Raw genomic sequence first — 18,904 nt, 5'->3', positions numbered from 1 at the left:
AGTCATAATCGAAGGTTCCTGTTGCGCATACAGGCATCCATGAAGAATGAACGATTTTTTCCTTTTTTTTTCAGGAGAAATGGACGCAGAAACTTTCCCAAGTAACCAACCTAACGACTGCACGTCCCATTTCAAGGATAACCTTAACAACAACTCAGTGGACTTCATAGAAATGCTCACGTTGGACGCGAAAGAATTCTTGAACGTAAAATGCGTATGCGATATCGAGGCAACGAAGCAAGAACATTTTTGCAAAGACTGCTTCGATAATTTTAAAGCTCCATTAGGTAATCCCGGCATTACCTCACCAGAACACAATAATAATTCAGGAAATAACGACGAGGTTAATGAGCTAAACTTGCAGCGAAGTGATGACAGTCCCAAAACAAACTTCGAAGCAAATAAGTCGTGTGAGCCGGAATTTTTAGACAATGGGTTGCTAAGCGCTGGCGAAATTGATGAGAATAACGATGAGAAATCTGAGATTAATTGCCCCACTGATGAGGTTTGTCATGCAAGATTTTGCGACGATTTGATTGATTTGAGTGATGAAGTATGCGAGAAGCGTCTTCAAGACGAGTGGAAGTGTCCGGAAGATGAGAGTAAGGAGGAAAGGACGGACGAAAAATCCGTCTTCGAGAGTGACGGAGACGAATCGACTAAGCCGAAAGACATCGAAAACGAGCACGATATATTTCGCAACATACTCAAAGCCATTCAGAAGAGCTGCGAGAAGATATCTTCGGGAATTCCTCCAGATTTGGCCAACGACATCGTCAAATACCTGACGTCAGAAAAGACAAATAATGAAATTAGTAAAGAACAAATAGAGCAGTCGTTCTTCGGCCTTGACCCCAAAAATGTGCTCCAGCACCTTGTTAATCTCGCAGGCCATTTGCCCGACTCTTCGGAAACGTTTCCCAGCAGCAGCAGCAGCAGCAGCAGCAGGAGCCATCGCCGACAATCGTCCTACGGAGAATCGTGCGCTTCTCATGAATCGATCGGACCCGATGGACGTCCCCAGGAGCAAGCGCCGATTTGCAGTCGCGAATCCGACGTCGACGTCGTTGTCAGCGACGCTGCCGGGCACCGTGTTTCGCAGCACCCTCATCCTGGTGCTGCCAACGTTTTGTTGACTGAAGACAAGTTTGTTGAATCGGACTCTATTCTAGTGCCTCATAGTGGCGATCATAAAAGTGTCATTGATCATAATCAACTCACATGGGGGTTCAAAAACGGAAGATTAGTGTTTGAGGAGAGTACGGGTAACCTTGAAGCTTCTGATAAGAGTGCAGCTTTGCAGTTAAGCTCAGTTGCCAATTTTGTGGAACCACCTGTTTCTCGAACTTCAACAGATGGCACTGCAATAACTGAAATCCTCTCCAGTAAATCTGTTAACAGACGAATTGGAGATTCCTCCAATTCCAGGCTAAAACGTTTGGAGCACAAATTGAAGGAGGCCGGAATAGTGGACTCTGGAGATGGTGAAGATAATTTAAAAGACTCCAATAACTTCTCAAAGACCCACCAGTACAAACCAACTGAAAGTCCCCCGGAAAAATCAACAGCCAAAGTCATTCAATACACAGAATTCCGAAGGGATATCAACGGGAATGAAAATGCAAATACCACCAGTTCGATAGATAAGGAGAATAATATCGAAGGTGAAGACCTTATACCGGATGGTTCGCACGATTTTTGCCAGTTTGATGTGAGCGATTTTAAAGGGTTCTCATCATTCAGTGCAAATCAGTTGGGAATTTATGATGAGTTCATTCAAGAAAGCTCCTCGGATGAGTCCTGCGAATGCGACGAGGATCATTTCATTGTTATAAGGTAAGACACTTTACAACAAAATTGCAATTATGCGTTTGATTTTGTAATGTTACGCATAACATTCGTACAAAAAGGCCTGAATAATTGTTTCCTGACGAATTCAGATATCTCTGCCTCTAGGGTTTCCGTGTTAATCTATCTACATAGAAGGAAAGCACTAATATTGACACTTCTTATAATATTTAATATATACACGCAGATGCCTTCCTGATTTATCAGCCTATAAATTGTTTTTAAAGTCAAAATTTAAAAATATAAATGTAGAAATAAATTTTAAATAGATCCAAAAACGCGAAAGGGACGCGTTGAAAGGAGGAAAGGAAGATTCATCTCGAATTTCAATTGATACAAACGAACGTTAAGGGAGGCGGTTATCTATAAAAAATTCAAAAGCCCATCCTGAACATATTGGCACATTAAAAGCTCAGAAAATTCATATATATATATATATATAATGCGATTTAGATCATAATTTTTAGGGGCTTCTCAACATTTTTCCTCAAGAAATTTTCCTCCATTGGCGTACTCGCCTAATTTCGGCTTCGATAAAACTGGAAAACTAAAATTTTAGCTTTTAAAAAATTTTGAAAAAAACTTAAATTAATAAATTTTCACAAAACCATCATGACTATTTCATTTTAGAGGGCAATAAAAATTTATAGAAACATTTATTAAATAAATATTATTATCAACTTATATATTTTCTTTTATCACAATTGGATTTTGTAATGATTAAAGCTTGCGGAGAGCGCAGGATGGCTCGAGGGTTATCAGGAGCCGGAGGCGCTTTAAGTAGAAACGTTTTCGCTTTTCATTAAGACCGTTCCGTAATCAATTGGGTAATGGAACTAATGACGTGGCGAAGTCCAAATTGGCGATCTTTCAAAAATTTTCGGTTTCAATAGTCTGCGATGATCGTCGTGTTTGAAACGTGAGAAAACTTGCCCTGGTGGTAGATGTCGGGGCGTCTAGACTGGAATGGTTTATGTTAGATGCAATTCAGTAGAAAACGATTTTTTTTTATAAACATTTTGATTTTTGCAAGGGCAAAGTTCGCGCGAGGAGGAAATTTCTTCCTGGGGACGCAGGGAAGCCCACTAGCGTTCTTGGAAAAGGTCTAGGCCACCTTTATCGCATTGAGAGACTTTATCAGGAGTTTACAAGAAAAGTTAAACATTTTGGCTGAAAATCGATGAACGTTTCAATGCTTTTTCCGTCCGTAAAGAGATTGCGAGTCCAAAAAAAAATGTTTTTCACTGTGGTTGCTTAGAGGTCGGAGAAGGGAACAAAAAATTATAACGAGATTTTCTGTAGTTTCACTACTGGGGGAATTATTCGTTTTCGAATTTTTCACTTTCCAGGTCCTTTTTTCACTTTGCAGAATTGGATTCTGCCCTCAATTCCCGCATATCCTATAAAAGCTAGAGAGGGTAATATGAAATTTCCAATTTTTTTCTGTGTGCGACGGATTGTCATTTTTTCCTGAAAAATCGATTAGGATTTATTCCCATTAAAAAAGCAACCATCTTACTTCGCATCCAAAATGGAAAAATCTAATATGATCTTCATTACGTCACTAATATAATTATCTAGAACTTTCCCTAGTTAGCCAGTTTAATAGCTCGTGGAGTTTATAAGATCCCAATATCTGGAAATTATGATAAGAGGAATTTGAGATTTTCACAGAGTTGCCGTTCATTAGCGAAAATCGCAAGTGTTCCATTAGACATACATCAAGTGCATCTACCAGCTGGTTAATAATTGAACTTTAGGGGGCATGGTCATGGAAATTGCGGAAGTTTACGAAAAGTTTGCACGCACGAAAATTCTTCAGTTATGCCGGTTATGAGGTAATGATGTTGAAAGAAGATATTAAACGTTGCAATGTTCGATTTTGCTGTAGCTGACTTCAATTTTTGTAAAAAATCCAAAAGCTTTTACTGACTTGACTTTTTGCCTTCACAGTAACGTATAATTTTTTGTTTAATCATTTATTTGATAAATTATTCTAAAAATGTCATAGGGTCAATCAGTTGACACCAGAACACCGTCCACGAAGCGCGTTTATTAATTTTGGAGAATCCAAATTTGAAATTTTATTTTTTAGATTCCAAAAGGAAAAAAATTATCCATTAACACGGCGATCAATTGTCTGGAAAAAGCCTTACTGTTGTAAAATTTTTCCTCAATAATCTTTTGGTTAAATGCTCAAAACCTGTTTTTGACTTTAGATCTTTTGAGGTTGGCATGAATTCTTCATCACTTTTTTCGGATAAAACTGTCCGTTTTTTTCTTAAATGTTTTTTTTTAAAGTTTTTAATTGGGTCACTTGTAACTCTTTCAGACAAACTTTTGAATATTTTGACTTTGAAAACGATTATTGATGGCTTTCTATAAGGATATTTGATTATCTACTTTGAATTTTTCTATGCTAGACTCTGCGCACAAAAGCAAAAATAGAAGAAATACGAAAGAATCAATTTCTAGAAGTTTCGGTTGCAAACAGTAAAGGAAGTTATTTTTGAAATTTGATTATTTCTCGCGTTGATTTATTAAATATTTTCAAATAATTTCGCTAAAATTTATGATTAAAATTTAATCGCCTTTTTTTTATTTTAAGCTAGAACTAAATACAGGTAAGCTAAATAAAACGATTTCAAAACTGTAAAAAATATATATTTTGTTTTTTTTTTATAATTTATAAGTTATACTTAATTGTGATGTGGAGTTTCTTGGTTTTCAGGATTCAAATTTCTGTCCTATCACGGTTCAATTTTTATGAAAACTTCATTTTGTGCCTTCGTCCTCTATTTCACGCAATTTAATTTCACAGAGATTAAAATGATTCAGAGCTGGCATTTCGATGGTGTCATTCGGAGCCGTTAAAAATATGCTGTAATTTGATGGTGTTGTCCTCAGAATTGAGGTAGGCGAAAACATTCCAAAAACTGGAAGAAAAAATTCCAATTCTTGGAGAATGAGATAAGTCACGTGGGAGTTGAAAACTTTCAAAAAACAGGAAGAAAATGAATCCTGGTGATCGAGCCATACCTTAAAGATCCAAAACTACTCGTATATCATATTTTTGCGCCCAAAGTAGTTGAAAAGAATATGGGTGATTCAAAAGGACTATCAATTTGGCTTTCTGGAAGTTAAAAAAAAATCTAAATTTCTGGAAATTGGTTTATATACCTATCTATTCTTGGTTGGTGATATTCTGAGCCCATTTCAATAGTACGATTTCATCACATTTTGACTGTACTAGGAATTTCCATCGAATCAATATTTTTTCGACACTTTTCCTCAACTAATAGCAATATTTGATTACACATTTATCGAAATATTTCGTGATTTATACGTATGTTATTGCTCACACATTCGACTCGTAATGTAATAATGGAGAGAACGAAATACGCTCATTAACTATTTCGCCTATTTAATTGGTACATTTCAAATATACTTAACACGTACGCTTCTTTGATGGTATTTTTTCGAAAGTCTCTTGGTTAATGACTCTTGTGAAGTCACCGATAACACTCAAAGACGAATGACTGCAATTTCACAGCTAAAGTTCTTATAGTGCCGATCAATAGTTACGCGAAATTCCAATAGCAATATTCCTTGGTTTCGTTTTTAGGAGAATTCGAGGTGACGGCACCGCCATGGTGAATGACGCCACGGAACGTTCCAAACACAACCCGGATCGAGACAACCTGAAATCCCTTCTCAAGAAACCGGGTCGCGGCCGGAACAAAAAGTCGAATCGGGTCGTTTTCAACGAGACCAAAAACGAGTTTTTCGACGCGGACTATATCATCCTCATCCGTGAGGACTGCGAGTTGGACGACGATGAGGACGACGGTATTTGTACGTGCCAACAACACGAAATGGTTAGACTCACGTGTTGCGAACCGAACTGCAGTTGTCAATATGACAGCGGGATCGAACAGACTCCGCAAAGTCCGAAATTCGCTCCCCCGATGGAGTTTGTGGACGCGGTCACTTTGAGTCCTCCGGAAGGCTACAAGGACATGGAACTGATGGCGGCCGCCAGGGGGCAGCAGAAGGGGCCCATGTGTAGGGAGTGCAGTGCTGCGCATGAGGAGGAGATTGAGGAAGAAGGTAAGTCATATATATATTTTTTTTTTTGGACGTTTGTACAATGTCGGAAATGTTAATGTAAACAATAAAATGGTTTAAAAGAGAGTTTGTAGCAACAATCTCCTGTTTGAAATTATCCAGATATTTTGCTAGATTTATGAAATACATACATTGCAGAGAAAGTGATCGACGACTTCATTTATACTGCGGTTTCCGTTAACCGGCTGTGACGGTTTCCATTCGGCAACAAATTGCCGACAATTTTCTATTGGTTTAATCTCGTAGCTGACTGGTTATAAATTATCGTCTTAGCGATAATAGGCTATTGTTATTAGAAATGCGTTGCTGTAAATAAAACATGAAAATTTCTAATACATTTTCAATCTGGTTCGATCTAGTGAATGGGTTTTTGACCTTTTCGACCCACTTTTTTTTTTAAAGAGAAGTAGGAAGAGCTGAGAAAAGTTCATAGTTTCTTCTCGGGTCGCGGACGCCGTCAGTTGCACCGTGCCGTGTCGGCTTTCTGCCATTAACAAACTAGATCAAAAAAGTAATTGATTGAAATTGGAGTTTTTCCATGTCGCGAGGTTTTTCAAAAATCCGCCCTTGTTCCGCGCATGTCTTACGCCGAATTGCGGTTCGACGCATCAAAGCTAAAACAATGTTTTTTTAAGCATTATCAATCAAAGTTAAAGGCTCCGACAATACACTTCATCTTCGTTTGTCTTCAGTTTGGTTCTTCGAGAGGGGCCTTGATTATTGCCGACAAATTCCAGACTCGAAGGGCAAAAACTGCTCGTGGGTACCTTTCTTCGCGAATAGAAAAATCAATTTCTCACTCGAAGTATTTAGTAGAGCAAGTTTGCCTAGACCAGGAGCCCGCGAGAGAAGTTTGACGCTGCAAGGATCGTCTTAAAACACTCATGTAACGAATCAAAATTTTCCCAAATTCCTCCACTCGCGAGTTGAAGGACTGTAAATTTTCCGGATCTTCAGTTCTTCAAAGATGTCCACTTTGGTATCGTTCCCCAGTAAATTCTAAGTTCGAGCAACCAAATGCGGAACTTTTTAATCAAAAGTTCTTAAAACTTTCTCGGTCGGGAGACGTGATGGAGCCTTATTAATCCCAACAGATGTTTTGGGTCAAAACCGAAATATTTCATTTTGTTAGTCCGACTTGGACTTGTAATTTTTTGACCTGCCTGAATTTATAATTTTCCGACCCTCCCTGATTCAAACGACCTCAATTTACATCCTCAAGAATCTCGTTGAGTTTCACATCGTTAGAGATTAATAATTAGCTCAACTTGAAGGACCACCTCTGGAGTTATCGTAATTATGGGTCTTTTAAATCTCTTCGGTTTACCCAATCCTCCGAAGAATTACCAGCGAACGTTTTTCAGACAATTGAGAAATTACTTTGACCGCATCGTTATTCCCCGACATATTTCTGCCCTCATCAGATTATTTAGCCTAAAACATGGGTTTTTAATCCAATTTGGTACGGACATACCATTTGTCCTGGGCGTTAAAATATGACAAAAAATGACTTAATTATTGATCTATGGCGTGTCAAGTGGGATGTATAAACGCGTTTTTGTAGGCGAAGCAAAATTATTAACTAGTATAAATTGCATCTCGTCCATGCTGTTACCGCAACGGGAACGTGTGAATTTCACCAAGGCCGATGCAGCTATAATGTCTTAGCTTAATTAATTGTTTTTATCATTGATACGTCAAACTTTTTTCCATATCGTTTTTTCCTTCAGTTTCTTTAGCAAACATAAATTATCTTTGTATTCAGAACAACTCTACTGTCATCTCGATCATGTAATTATTATTATTATTTATGTCGTGCCAGCTGAACCAATTAACTAGGTATTGCGTGACTGTGAAAGGAACATCCGAATAATACGACATACCCTGTAAATTGATCGATATTATTGTGTAAGATCGCATGTGATCGGTTGCTAATTCCTTGGGTCCAAATCGGGCCCGCAAGTAAAATTCCCATACTCTAGCCGATTACATGTAGTATGCGCTCGTGTAGTTCGTAAGCTCACACAAACGTGAACGAAGAAACGATGATTGATGTTCGGTTTCAAAAATGCCTTAAAGATGCCGAACACCCGGGGACTACATCAACTTGCACCTCTGCGACTTAAAGTAATAAAATTATCGAATCGGGCGGACATATCTTCCTGGATCTAGACGTAAATTTTGAAAACATATTCCAATGCAGGAAATGCATTAGCGCCAGCAACATATGCCGCATATCCAGAGTTGTCACGTTGTCAGCTCTATATCAGGTTGGCAATCTGTTAGCGTCACAAAAGCAACGACCTTGTCGTGTACTCTATCACGATTTGTTAATGAAATTCTGCGTCTGCATCAATCTAAGATAAAATGTTCATTTTCCTCGGATTTCCAGATGGTATCGAACTTTATGAAAGTCTGTTTTATATCGACGAGGTCGGTTCGACTAGTCGAATCGAAAACAAAGGGAAACATTCTTTGATTAGGTCTCATTTGTATTCTCGCCGCTGCTGGTGCAGCGTGAAACAATAATAGGCAGAAACATAAAAACGGTAGTCAAAGCAAACAATAGACATTTTGTGTATTGTTAATATAAACAGTTAGGGTGAGCTTGAACGAGGTAGGCATGCACTCCTGCAACGGCGGTGAGGTAAGTCAAATTTAGGGGCGTGAACGAATAACCGTGTAGTATTTGAATCGTCCAATTGGAATGCTGGAATTGAGTTGGTGCGGACCTCGGAGCTTCGCTCTTGAGCACTTTTGCTCGCAGAGCAACAGAAAAATACCGTAATAAAAAAATTTTAAATTCATGGTCGTGTCCCGTAGCAAAATGCTAAACACAGCCGTAGCACTGATATAAGCACAACAGTAATAAAAAAAACACGTGAACTGGTGGTTAATGGCACCAAGCAACGCTGGTGACGTATTTAGGCTAATATTTGTTTTATACGCGAATAAACTTTCTCGTTGCAAATGCAACAATAAGTTTACCCTTTTAAGGCGGAAAAGTTCTCGGTTGGAGTTCGGAAAGTTCCAATTTGCGCATTCGAGACAGGTGAAGAGATATGGAATTTGCGGCAATTAAATTAATTGTTATCGGTCAGAGCGTTCAAGATAGGAACGTCCAGATTTGGGGGATCTCGTAAAGGGTGAAAGATGCAAGGTTGGTTACGTTTGAAAAAAAGGTGCTCAATTCAGAGACCAATAAAGAGACATTCGGATAGGTCTAGCGATTATCGCATTAGGCGCCAGAGGAAACTGCAGAATGAAGACCGTTTCCGTGCGTATCGTCGTTCTGCCGGAGAGATGAAAATGATGCGTCACGAACGCGGTTGATTTTGTGAGAAATCAAAATTTGTTTGCTATCTTATCTCAATCACTCACAATCTATCTTTTAAAGCACGAGAGGTTTTCCTTCCTGAGCCGTCGGCACCATATTGACTTTCTACTTTTTCAGCCAATTATCGTTGTTGCGCTTCCAACAACCTCAGATCGTCTTGGACATAATTACCTTAAATATTGCCGTATTTTTATGTTTTTTTTTTAATGCAATTTTCAGATACAGTCACTCAAAAAAGTATTCATACAGCTGGAAAAAAATTCTGTAAACCGTAACTTTTGACTGATTTTGTATGATGAAAATTCAAACCGAAACTCAATTTGCGTGATTGAGCAACTTTTGAAAATTTAACTTTTAGGGTGCTTTGCAGCGTTTAAAAAAAACTCCGTTTTGAAAACTTTTGGGGCGGTGGAAATTTTTCAATGTGGTTTTAACATTCTTGTAGAGGGGATTTTTCTTCGTATATCCTGAAAATTTGATCAAAATCGAACCGCAAATAAGGGAGTTGCAGCTTTTTAAAGTCGTCAAAAACGCCAAAGAGTGACGATTTTCGCGTAAAATGACGAAACTTTGACATTTTTGACGACTTTAAAAAGCTGCAACTCCCTTATTTGCGGTTCGATTTTGATCAAATTTTCAGGATATACGAAGAAAAATCCCCTCTACAAGAATGTTAAAACCACATTGAAAAATTTCCACCGCCCCAAAAGTTTTCAAAACGGAGTTTTTTTTAAACGCTGCAAAGCACCCTAAAAGTTAAATTTTCAAAAGTTGCTCAATCACGCAAATTGAGTTTCGGTTTGAATTTTCATCATACAAAATCAGTCAAAAGTTACGGTTTACAGAATTTTTTTCCAGCTGTATGAATACTTTTTTGAGTGACTGTATGTATTATAACATTATATACAAAGGCATGAAAGAGAGTGAAAAAAACAAACGCAATATACAGTTTCGTTCATGTGGACTTTTATTTGCTCATGGCTGCTTTAGAAATGTTTGTCTTCTTAGCTGCGTAGTTCCTATTATAATTTCGACGAAGTTGGTTTAGTCCTCTCCTCTCTGCGGACAAAGTTTAATTTGATAGGTCCGGAAATTACGCTTTAAACCCAAAAGAATTGTAGAATCTTTTCCCGTATTGAAGAGCAAAAAAGTTTTTTCGCTTATGTACTAATACCTACTTTCGAAACTGTACTTCTTCTTCAAAAAGCTATTACCTGAGCTAGAAAAATTCATAATTTAGAGAGGAGCGCTTCGCTCATTTCCTGGCTTAAAAAACGGATCTGATGCCATGGGAGATTACATTTTATCCCCAATATAAGCTCGTACCTACACACTCCTCGTTCATTGAATGGAAAAACGTCTCTTGTTTAGGAAGAAATGTCGCTTCCTCTAGACTTTTCTTCCTCAAAGAAGTTTTTTTTTCTCACTAGAACAGTTAATATGTCCTGATGTGCCTCCATTTACTTCTTCATTCAGGCAAAAAACAGGTTCTCACTGAGAAACAGAACGATTAGCATATTCACGTGTCGGACACGCCACCTGATAATAGTGACGATGTTATAATGACTTATTTCACTTATAACGCGTGATACGATCATCCTTTTGTCCTGTAGTTTGACTACTTATCTAGTGAAATATGTGAGAGAAATAGAAAAAAATTTTTTTTTTAGAAATCGTCGTAAGTTTCTGAATGTCGAACGCAGTTTATTTAGCTACAGGAGCAGACGGCATTTTTGGACTTGATGGCTTGCGGCGTTCCGGATTTTCAGCATTGTTAAAACAATGGTCGATGTTCAAGTTTTTTTTTTTTTAAGGTCGTGGAATTTGAGCCACCCTATATACACCCCACATTCTCACGAGAATGATTCTACGTTTTATATACATAATTTTTAAGCATTGTGCGTTTTTCTCGCCAGATTCCACATAATTTGCACGGGTGGCTGACTTTGGCTCTTTAAACAATTCTTCAGTTTAATTAAAGACATCCTTCAGTTTAGTATCAACCTATGCATAGCCGTGCAAAATCCGTTCCGCCACTTCCTAGGGAAAAGTAAAGTTTCATGTATTTCTCGGTGACAATATAGTGAGAAATCTATCATTCAGTCGTGTTTTTTCGCCATGGTAAAGTTTATTGTCGAACTCGAGAAATGAGTTGATTTCATTACCTGACTCGAAAGTTGCATTTTCGGTGAATACACAACGGGATCGTTTCAAAGACTTTTTTTCAATTATGCCTCACGTGGGCGAAACGAAAATATTCGGGTTAGGCTGAACTCGGCTGCAGAAGAATTTGCGGATTTAACATTCCACGTAAGTGATATGAAGATATTTGAATTAATCTTGAGAATTTAAGAGTTTCTATACGCCCGAGAAATACGATCCATTGTACTTATGCTCGAACCTGGCTTATCAACATATTATTTTTAGACTCCCATTTGCAATGTAGAGTTCGGAATTAGCAGACGATATCGATTTCATTGGAGGTTCGAATTTCATTTTGCAGCTGTTTACGGAAATTGCGGTTCATCAATACATATAATATTCCATTTTATGCCGGGCCCTATGGCAGGAAATCCACTTGTTTCGATGCCCTTTTGTAAGCTTATTATGTTTGACCAGTCATTGGCCAACTAAATCCAATTAATGCTTTCTCCGAGTCATTCAGAGTTCGGCTCTCGGTGTGGTGCGGATAAATAGTGACCGTGCCGTAGCGCTATAACAAAAAAAAAAAGGTACGTTTAAGTTTAGGATAGGAGCTTAGCGGAAACTGCCTTATTGCTGCTAATTTGGGAAAAACGCGAAAAAAAATAATAATCGGAAAAGCGATTTTCCCCCCTCCCGAAATTCTTGCAAAATATCAAATCAGCAGGAACGCTGGTGAGCCCGACAAAATGGCTGTATTGTTTCGAAACAGTTAGGGCAGCCGTGGTGTATCCAGGCTTTTGGAAGTGACGGTAACAGTACGCTTCGGAGATAAAATTATGGCGTTGAAAATGAGCAGGGAAGGGTTATGTTTCGGAATTTTCCCATGTTTGTGTGGCGCTAAAATGTTTGCCTTTAATAAGTTTGCCAGCGACTTAGTTAACGACTGTTTTTGAGGGTTTACATGGAACTAGGGATTAACTTATCTCTTCATATAGCGCCACCCTTAAATGAAAGTTTCAAGTTATACAACAAGTAGAACTGAAGATGGATTTAATTTTCAGAAACAAATACTGTGAATTTCTGTGACTGCCGGCGAAGCAACTATCGCAAGTTCCGCGTGAATCGACAATATTGCCAGCCCTAGTCACTTTTGCCTTTCGCCATTATCTCGTATAATCCTTTATATCGAAGCAAAATTTACGCTCTTTTTCCACATGTAATGCAACCAGCTAATATGGAAAACTATCAATTTTTTAGGGCAATATGCACTAGCACACTGTGTAACGTGGAGGAAAATCTGATTTCTGAAAAATTTCGATCCACACATTATGTTCACGCAGGAGATATGAATCGAACTTCACATATTGCAAAAAAACTTCTGGCGGCGACTCACTGCAGTTACAACAATTAAAATTCACTCACGGCTACACTCCTCAATGCAAATCACATAAAATATGACAAGTCCAAATTGTCTCGGACTCCATCTCAATTCTCTGCTCATCGAACTGTTTTGCTCACTAATTACAGGGTGTTCGCATGATACGGAAACAAAGGGGTGACTTTGGCGAGCTTATCGTCGCGAAATTGCCGGAACAGCGTTTCTATTTTAATAAAAACTGAAGACAACTTCGTTATAAAAGTCTCGAACTTTAAAAGTCGCTCCGAAGTTGCGAAATGAAGATACCGATTATTTTCCTTCCACCGTTAACTTTTTTTTTTTTTAATCAAAACTCGTTTCTCTTATTTCGATAAAAGCCAAGATATCCCACACGTAGAAAAAGAACTACGCTCTGTGCGTAGAGATCTAGTTCATTGGAAAAACAAAAATGTAAACGTTGGAGAAGTTATTTTTAAACTATCCGCCTTACTCGGTGCTGGTTAGAGAATTATAACTTCGATACCGTTTTTCGATAATCCACTATACCGGGTGTTCCACAACGGGCGACGAAAAATGGAACGGGTGAATCATGAGCTTACTTGAAGATAAAAGCTTCGTACCATAGGCATAGTCCTAAATTGCTTCCAGTCTGATTTACCGTTTTATTGTAGTCTTACGTCAATCGGGGCAGATATTTTTCCAAGTATCTCTTAAAGTATTATTCCCAATGAAAAAACTGAAGAAGCAGACAAGTTAATAAAAGACACGAGGGATAAAATGAACGAATGAAATCTAAAAGTGTCGTAAAAAAGTCCTGATGTAACCTATTGAGAGCAACCATGAAGGACGTAATGATCTGCGAAGTGTTTTAAATCATTGTTATTTCAGTTTGTTCGTAACGCGAAATCGATTTGTTACTGCCGATTTCGAGTTAATCATCTTCGCAAATAACAGAGAAATTTAATGAAAATCGAAAGAAAAAACTAAATTTCAACACCCAGTAAAACAAATTAGGAGTAATTTAGGACTATATAAGAATTTTATTTTTTTTAAATAAGATCACGATTCACCCGTTTCGTTTTTTATCATCCATTAAGGAACACCCTGTATGGGATCATTAAAACGATGTCGATGGCAATTTTTAAATATTCATCGAATCGTTTTCCAAATTTCTCCACCCTTGTTTAGATACAATTCAATTACCTTATCCATACAGCTATTTCCGCATATATGGAACTGGTTTTCATTTGCTGGAAATTTATCCAGGACGAAATCATTTTGAACGAATCTGTAAAATAGGAAAGCTTACATCCTGCCCATTGTCTCCACATTATAACATATATTTTTTCCAGCCTGCAGTCGCTTGCGCGCATGCCTTGGGACAATATTCTATAAACTATGTGTACCTACTTTGTGCACACACGTGCCTGATGAAACCAATAAGTAGAAACAGGTGTTGTCGAGTCTCTCGTCATCTTATTTCCTATTTGAACGGTCATGAAATTTTATGAGAACGCCATCAAAACTTTCTTCGAATGTCCATAATGTCCTACCTTATGATAAGTACTTATTTTCCGCTAAAAATAAAACCGATAATAAAGTCCTTTAAGAATGTTCATTTAAAAATGTTGTTCAGTTCAATTCCATTAAAGATATATCAATGAAATTCTATAGTTTGGGATTGTTTTCTACTTCACACATATCAATTGACGGCATTAAAGGAATCTACGTTGCCACCAGTGTCGGGGAATTGAGGTAGGCGGTAGGTTGAACTAAAAAAGCCGCATCGTCTTTAGTTTTCGAAAATACCCTGATTTTAGGTCACAAAAGCGATTATATGGGCAATTGCACATATCAAGCTCTGTTTACCGACAATACATAGAGTTAGTTTGTTTCGAGAAGCGCTCGATTTTGTCAGTCTTGGACGTGAATGTTTTCTTTGTAAAAAGGACCATTTCTTGTAAATGATAGTGATTTTCAGAAAAGTTTTCTTTTCAGCATTCTAACATCTTTAATTATCTAAAATTTTCAAGGCTTCCCAACTTCCCGATTTTTGAAAATATTTAATATATGTACATACTAGTTGCTTTTAACTGTTTTATTTCTCAATATAAACGATAGCGTCAGTCAATTTTCCAATATTATTTCCGTTTTCATCGATTCCGCATTTGCGACCTTATTTGGAGGCATTTCTACCCCCCCTTTTAAAATTAACCCCCCATATGTGATCAATAACGTCAAATGACAGTTGTCAATGCGTCTCTTATTAACGCGTTGAAATAAATTTTTAAAATTTTTATCAATTCACTTTTTTTTTTCTTTTTTTTTTCTTTTTTTTTTCTTTTTTTTTTTTTTTTTTTTGACCAATTTTGTCTTTCTTCCTCCACGAAAGAAACCGAAACAGCGAGAAAATCGAATTTAGTTTTGGCGCTCTCAGGAATTTTCATTTTCTCAACATAATTTTCCAACACACATCAAGTTCGAATCGATTTCGTACAGTTTTTAACGTCGATGTTTGGACGTTGACTTCGGGAAGAGCCGTTATATTTAGATTCCCAAAGTAAGCAACTATTCCATTTTCCCGAATCTCGCCAACGAATAGCTGGTAGTCTCAAATAATTCGGAGATTGTAAACCCTAAAAGTTAAGCTACGGTATACAATGTTCGAAATCGGTGAAACCACGCAAAGGATATGAATTTGCCATGCATTTGTATCTCTTGTATATTACAGTTTGCTGAACTTGCAGCCGGAGTGTTGCCCTGATAAAACCGACACTTATAACGCTGATCTTTCTTAAGGGTTTAACATTAGGTTTTTGAAAAGGGATATTTGCCGTCAATCCGGAGGGGTAGGTACGCTGTGAATTATTAAAGAGTTTAGTCCAAGGACGAAGCAGGGACTTCATCTGTGGATAAGCCTAAATATTTGAAATCATCAAACTTTAATCGCGTAAATTATACACAACATTTCATTCTTGTCCTCGTTTATGTCACATTTTAGACCATTCATAAATCATTGTTGATGTACCTAAAATCTGGAAGCGTTGAAGCGTCCTTTCTCTTCTTTTTCAACGGCATCCGGCGGACAATTTATCACGAACCAATCGGTAATCTGCATTAAACAACGCATTTATAAGGAGAAGTATTCCAATCATTACGTCGTGATACATGAGGTCTGGGACAGGACAAGATTAATGCGACCATAATAAGGGCGGAGGTTCCGTATTTATTTCATACGTAACTTTATGGGATCGCGATGGGTACCCGGGCGTAAAATGAGAGCTTGCGTTTTCTGGTACTTTATCACGTCCTCATTAACTCGGCCGATGCATAATAAGGGTATAAAGGAAATGAGTCCCATTGTTTTTGGATTGAGTTTGCCAAGCCCACGATTTCTCGGATTGAATTTCAGACTTGTAAGTCACGCAGATGGGAAATTCTAAAGCTTTTAACTAATATCCTGCCACTTGCGTCGAAAATTGATATCTAGATGTTGACCTGCAATCGTTGGAGAACCAATTCGACAACTCGATAATATTTACAGGCATCCGCCACGCCGCTGTTAAGACATCAGGGGAAAATTTGTTCTTTCCATCTTTTTTTCCATTTTAATTCTATTCTGTTCGTTCTCGGAAATCCATTATTCTGCAGACGCAATTTTTCATTCCGCGGAATGGAAAAGGTTTCGTACGATGGCTTTTCCATTGCGCAATGTAATTAGGAATAATTTAGTAGCTCGAAAATGTATTCAACTTTTCTCAAATAATGGGCGATGTTTAGGAATAGTTCTTTGCAGTTGTTGCAACGTGATTTATCGACGACCAAAACATTCGAAATTAAGTTAAGAAAGCAAAGTTTACCCAGATTTATTGCATATTTGTTTGTTCGATTTTGTACTGATTCATTGCGAAGAAAGCTGAAAATTGTCCCCCGGCAACGTCTGACAACGCCAGCGGAAAAGCCGGCTAAATGACGTTTTCCGGTAATTCTAATTGCGTTGCCCTGTCCAACCCTTCCCGATAAAGCATTTGGCTAACTTCGTCCTTAGCTACACCTTTTGTTTCCGGCTCAAACCCAGTCACCCAATCCATTTTCTTTGACCGCAAAGGATTTCAGCTATGTGGGCGGTTTTGTTCTAAGTAATTAGGCAGAGCTTAGAGCTTTCGAAGTCTAATGTATCACCGAGGTCCGCAGTTTTTATAATGTACGCGAAATTTCAAGGGTCGATGGGGTGCGTGATTATGGGGTGAAATATCATCCATGGAACTTATCTCGTGAAAGAACTTTGTTGACGACCGGAAATCGGAAGCAGCTCGAGTACATTTTCTTTTAAAAAACTTCTGGATTTTCGGCAACAACCGGAAGTAGCAATATTTTTCCAATGCGACGGTTAAATTCGTTATTACCAGTGAAATTAGGATTTCATTATTTTACGTCATGCAAACTGCAAAAGAAACCTGCAAACGCCCATGTGGAAGTTAAAATTGGAGTTTTTTCTGGAAAATTTGGTCCAGTTTTTACGAATAAAGACAACTTACACATAATACTCATTAATGATTCTGTCGAGAGCAGAGAAGTCTCCGATCTAATAAACACGTTTTTCATTACACCCCATGTATTATATTGTATATTACATATTGAGATGTCCTTTTTTACCAATTTTCGTATACGTTACGTAGAACAGTTCTCGGCGGCTATTTACTCAACTTTACAGCACGAAGTGAGAACGATGAACAATGGCAGATGCTGAATAACATGAAGCTGGAAGTTCTATTTTCCGCTTATTATGCTAAGAGATCTGGACACTTTATCTGCTTATACTTTAGTCCGTTTCTGTGAGCTCGTGATATTCTCACATGCCCACATACGACGATCAAAGAAAGAGAGAAAAGATATCTGAATATCTTATGTGTTGATCTAAATATCTGTTGAACGAAACCGAGCAGATTTCTGTAGTCAGGCGACAAGTCCACCCGGGAAGCAAACAGAACGTCGAAAGCTCTGGACCTCCGGTATCAAAAAGGTTCGAGTTGTTCCTGTTTTGTTATTGGTTCTCCAGCAAAACGTCAAGTTGTTGTGCCAAGATCACGAACATCAAGAGATAAGAAGAGTTTCTAATTTTTGTAGACATTCATAAGAAACTCGTTAGAGTTATTCAGTTTTTAGTACAATTTGCAAATATTGTACTGTTGCCTTGCTTGAGACTGGTCGCTCAAATCGCGAGACACACAGATTGTTAGAGATTCCAAGATCACCTATTATTCGCATTCTTCAAAGGGATGAAGAAACCGGTAGAGTAGAAAGGAGGCCACGCAGTGGGCGGCCGCGGCTTCTAAATCAAAGAGAAGATCGGTGCTCGGTCCAATGTGCCCATAGATCATTATGATCTAGTTTCGACCCTTAAAAATTATGTTCAACTTACACGTCATCGCATTTTATCGAGTTCCACGGTAAGAAGATGCGTGCAAGAAGACATTTTAGGGTATCTACCAGTCCATCCTAAAATCAGGATAATTCCATTGCAGCGGTATTAGAGGAATGGGCAAACATTCCTTAAGAGATGATCAACCGCTTGATGGTGTCAATGTACCTTCGTGTCAATTCATTGGTGATTCGAAGAGAAGTTTATACCGAGTGTTAATTATTGGTGTTGTGTATTTTGAAAAATGTTGTTATTTTCAAAATACATTAATAAGCAAGCGGAATTAACGATATAATTTGCATTTTATTTAATACTTAAGTAATTTATCGATAACTCGGGGGTTCAGGACGTTTCACGTTGTGTCTACATAGAGTGTTAGATACGCAAAATTTTATGTCGGAATGGCAACACGATGCGTTTGACGTCATCATAAGGTATTATAGGTTGTATGCCAGTTGGATCTAAAACGTACACATTCTTCAGGAAATAGATAAATGGTGTTAATTTTTTTTTAATTTTCATACATGTGACAACCCTGTAATTACTAGAAATACCTTAAAATTCATTACTCCAATTTATATTGGAGTATACAACATCCTGCCATATGGCAATATTTCGTTTTTGGAGCCATCACCTGATATCGTGC

General features: G+C 37.9%; 1 protein-coding gene across 3 annotated transcripts in view; it reads left to right on the top strand.

Annotated features, from left to right (window-relative positions):
- LOC136339664 (uncharacterized) overlaps positions 1-18,904 on the top strand; it is a 68,055-nt gene that overhangs the window by 6,967 nt on the left and 42,184 nt on the right. For all 3 annotated transcript variants that reach the window (XM_066283086.1, XM_066283085.1, XM_066283087.1), the window contains exons 3-4: positions 75-1,836; positions 5,474-5,958. In XM_066283086.1, coding sequence (XP_066139183.1) covers positions 75-1,836; positions 5,474-5,958 — 2,247 coding nt within the window. The remainder of the gene's footprint in view (positions 1-74; positions 1,837-5,473; positions 5,959-18,904) is intronic.

Source organism: Euwallacea fornicatus, chromosome 6 (genome assembly GCF_040115645.1).
Source record: "Euwallacea fornicatus isolate EFF26 chromosome 6, ASM4011564v1, whole genome shotgun sequence".
Classification (NCBI taxonomy): Eukaryota; Metazoa; Arthropoda; class Insecta; order Coleoptera; family Curculionidae; genus Euwallacea; species Euwallacea fornicatus.
This window is presented reverse-complemented; position numbering and strand designations above follow the sequence as displayed.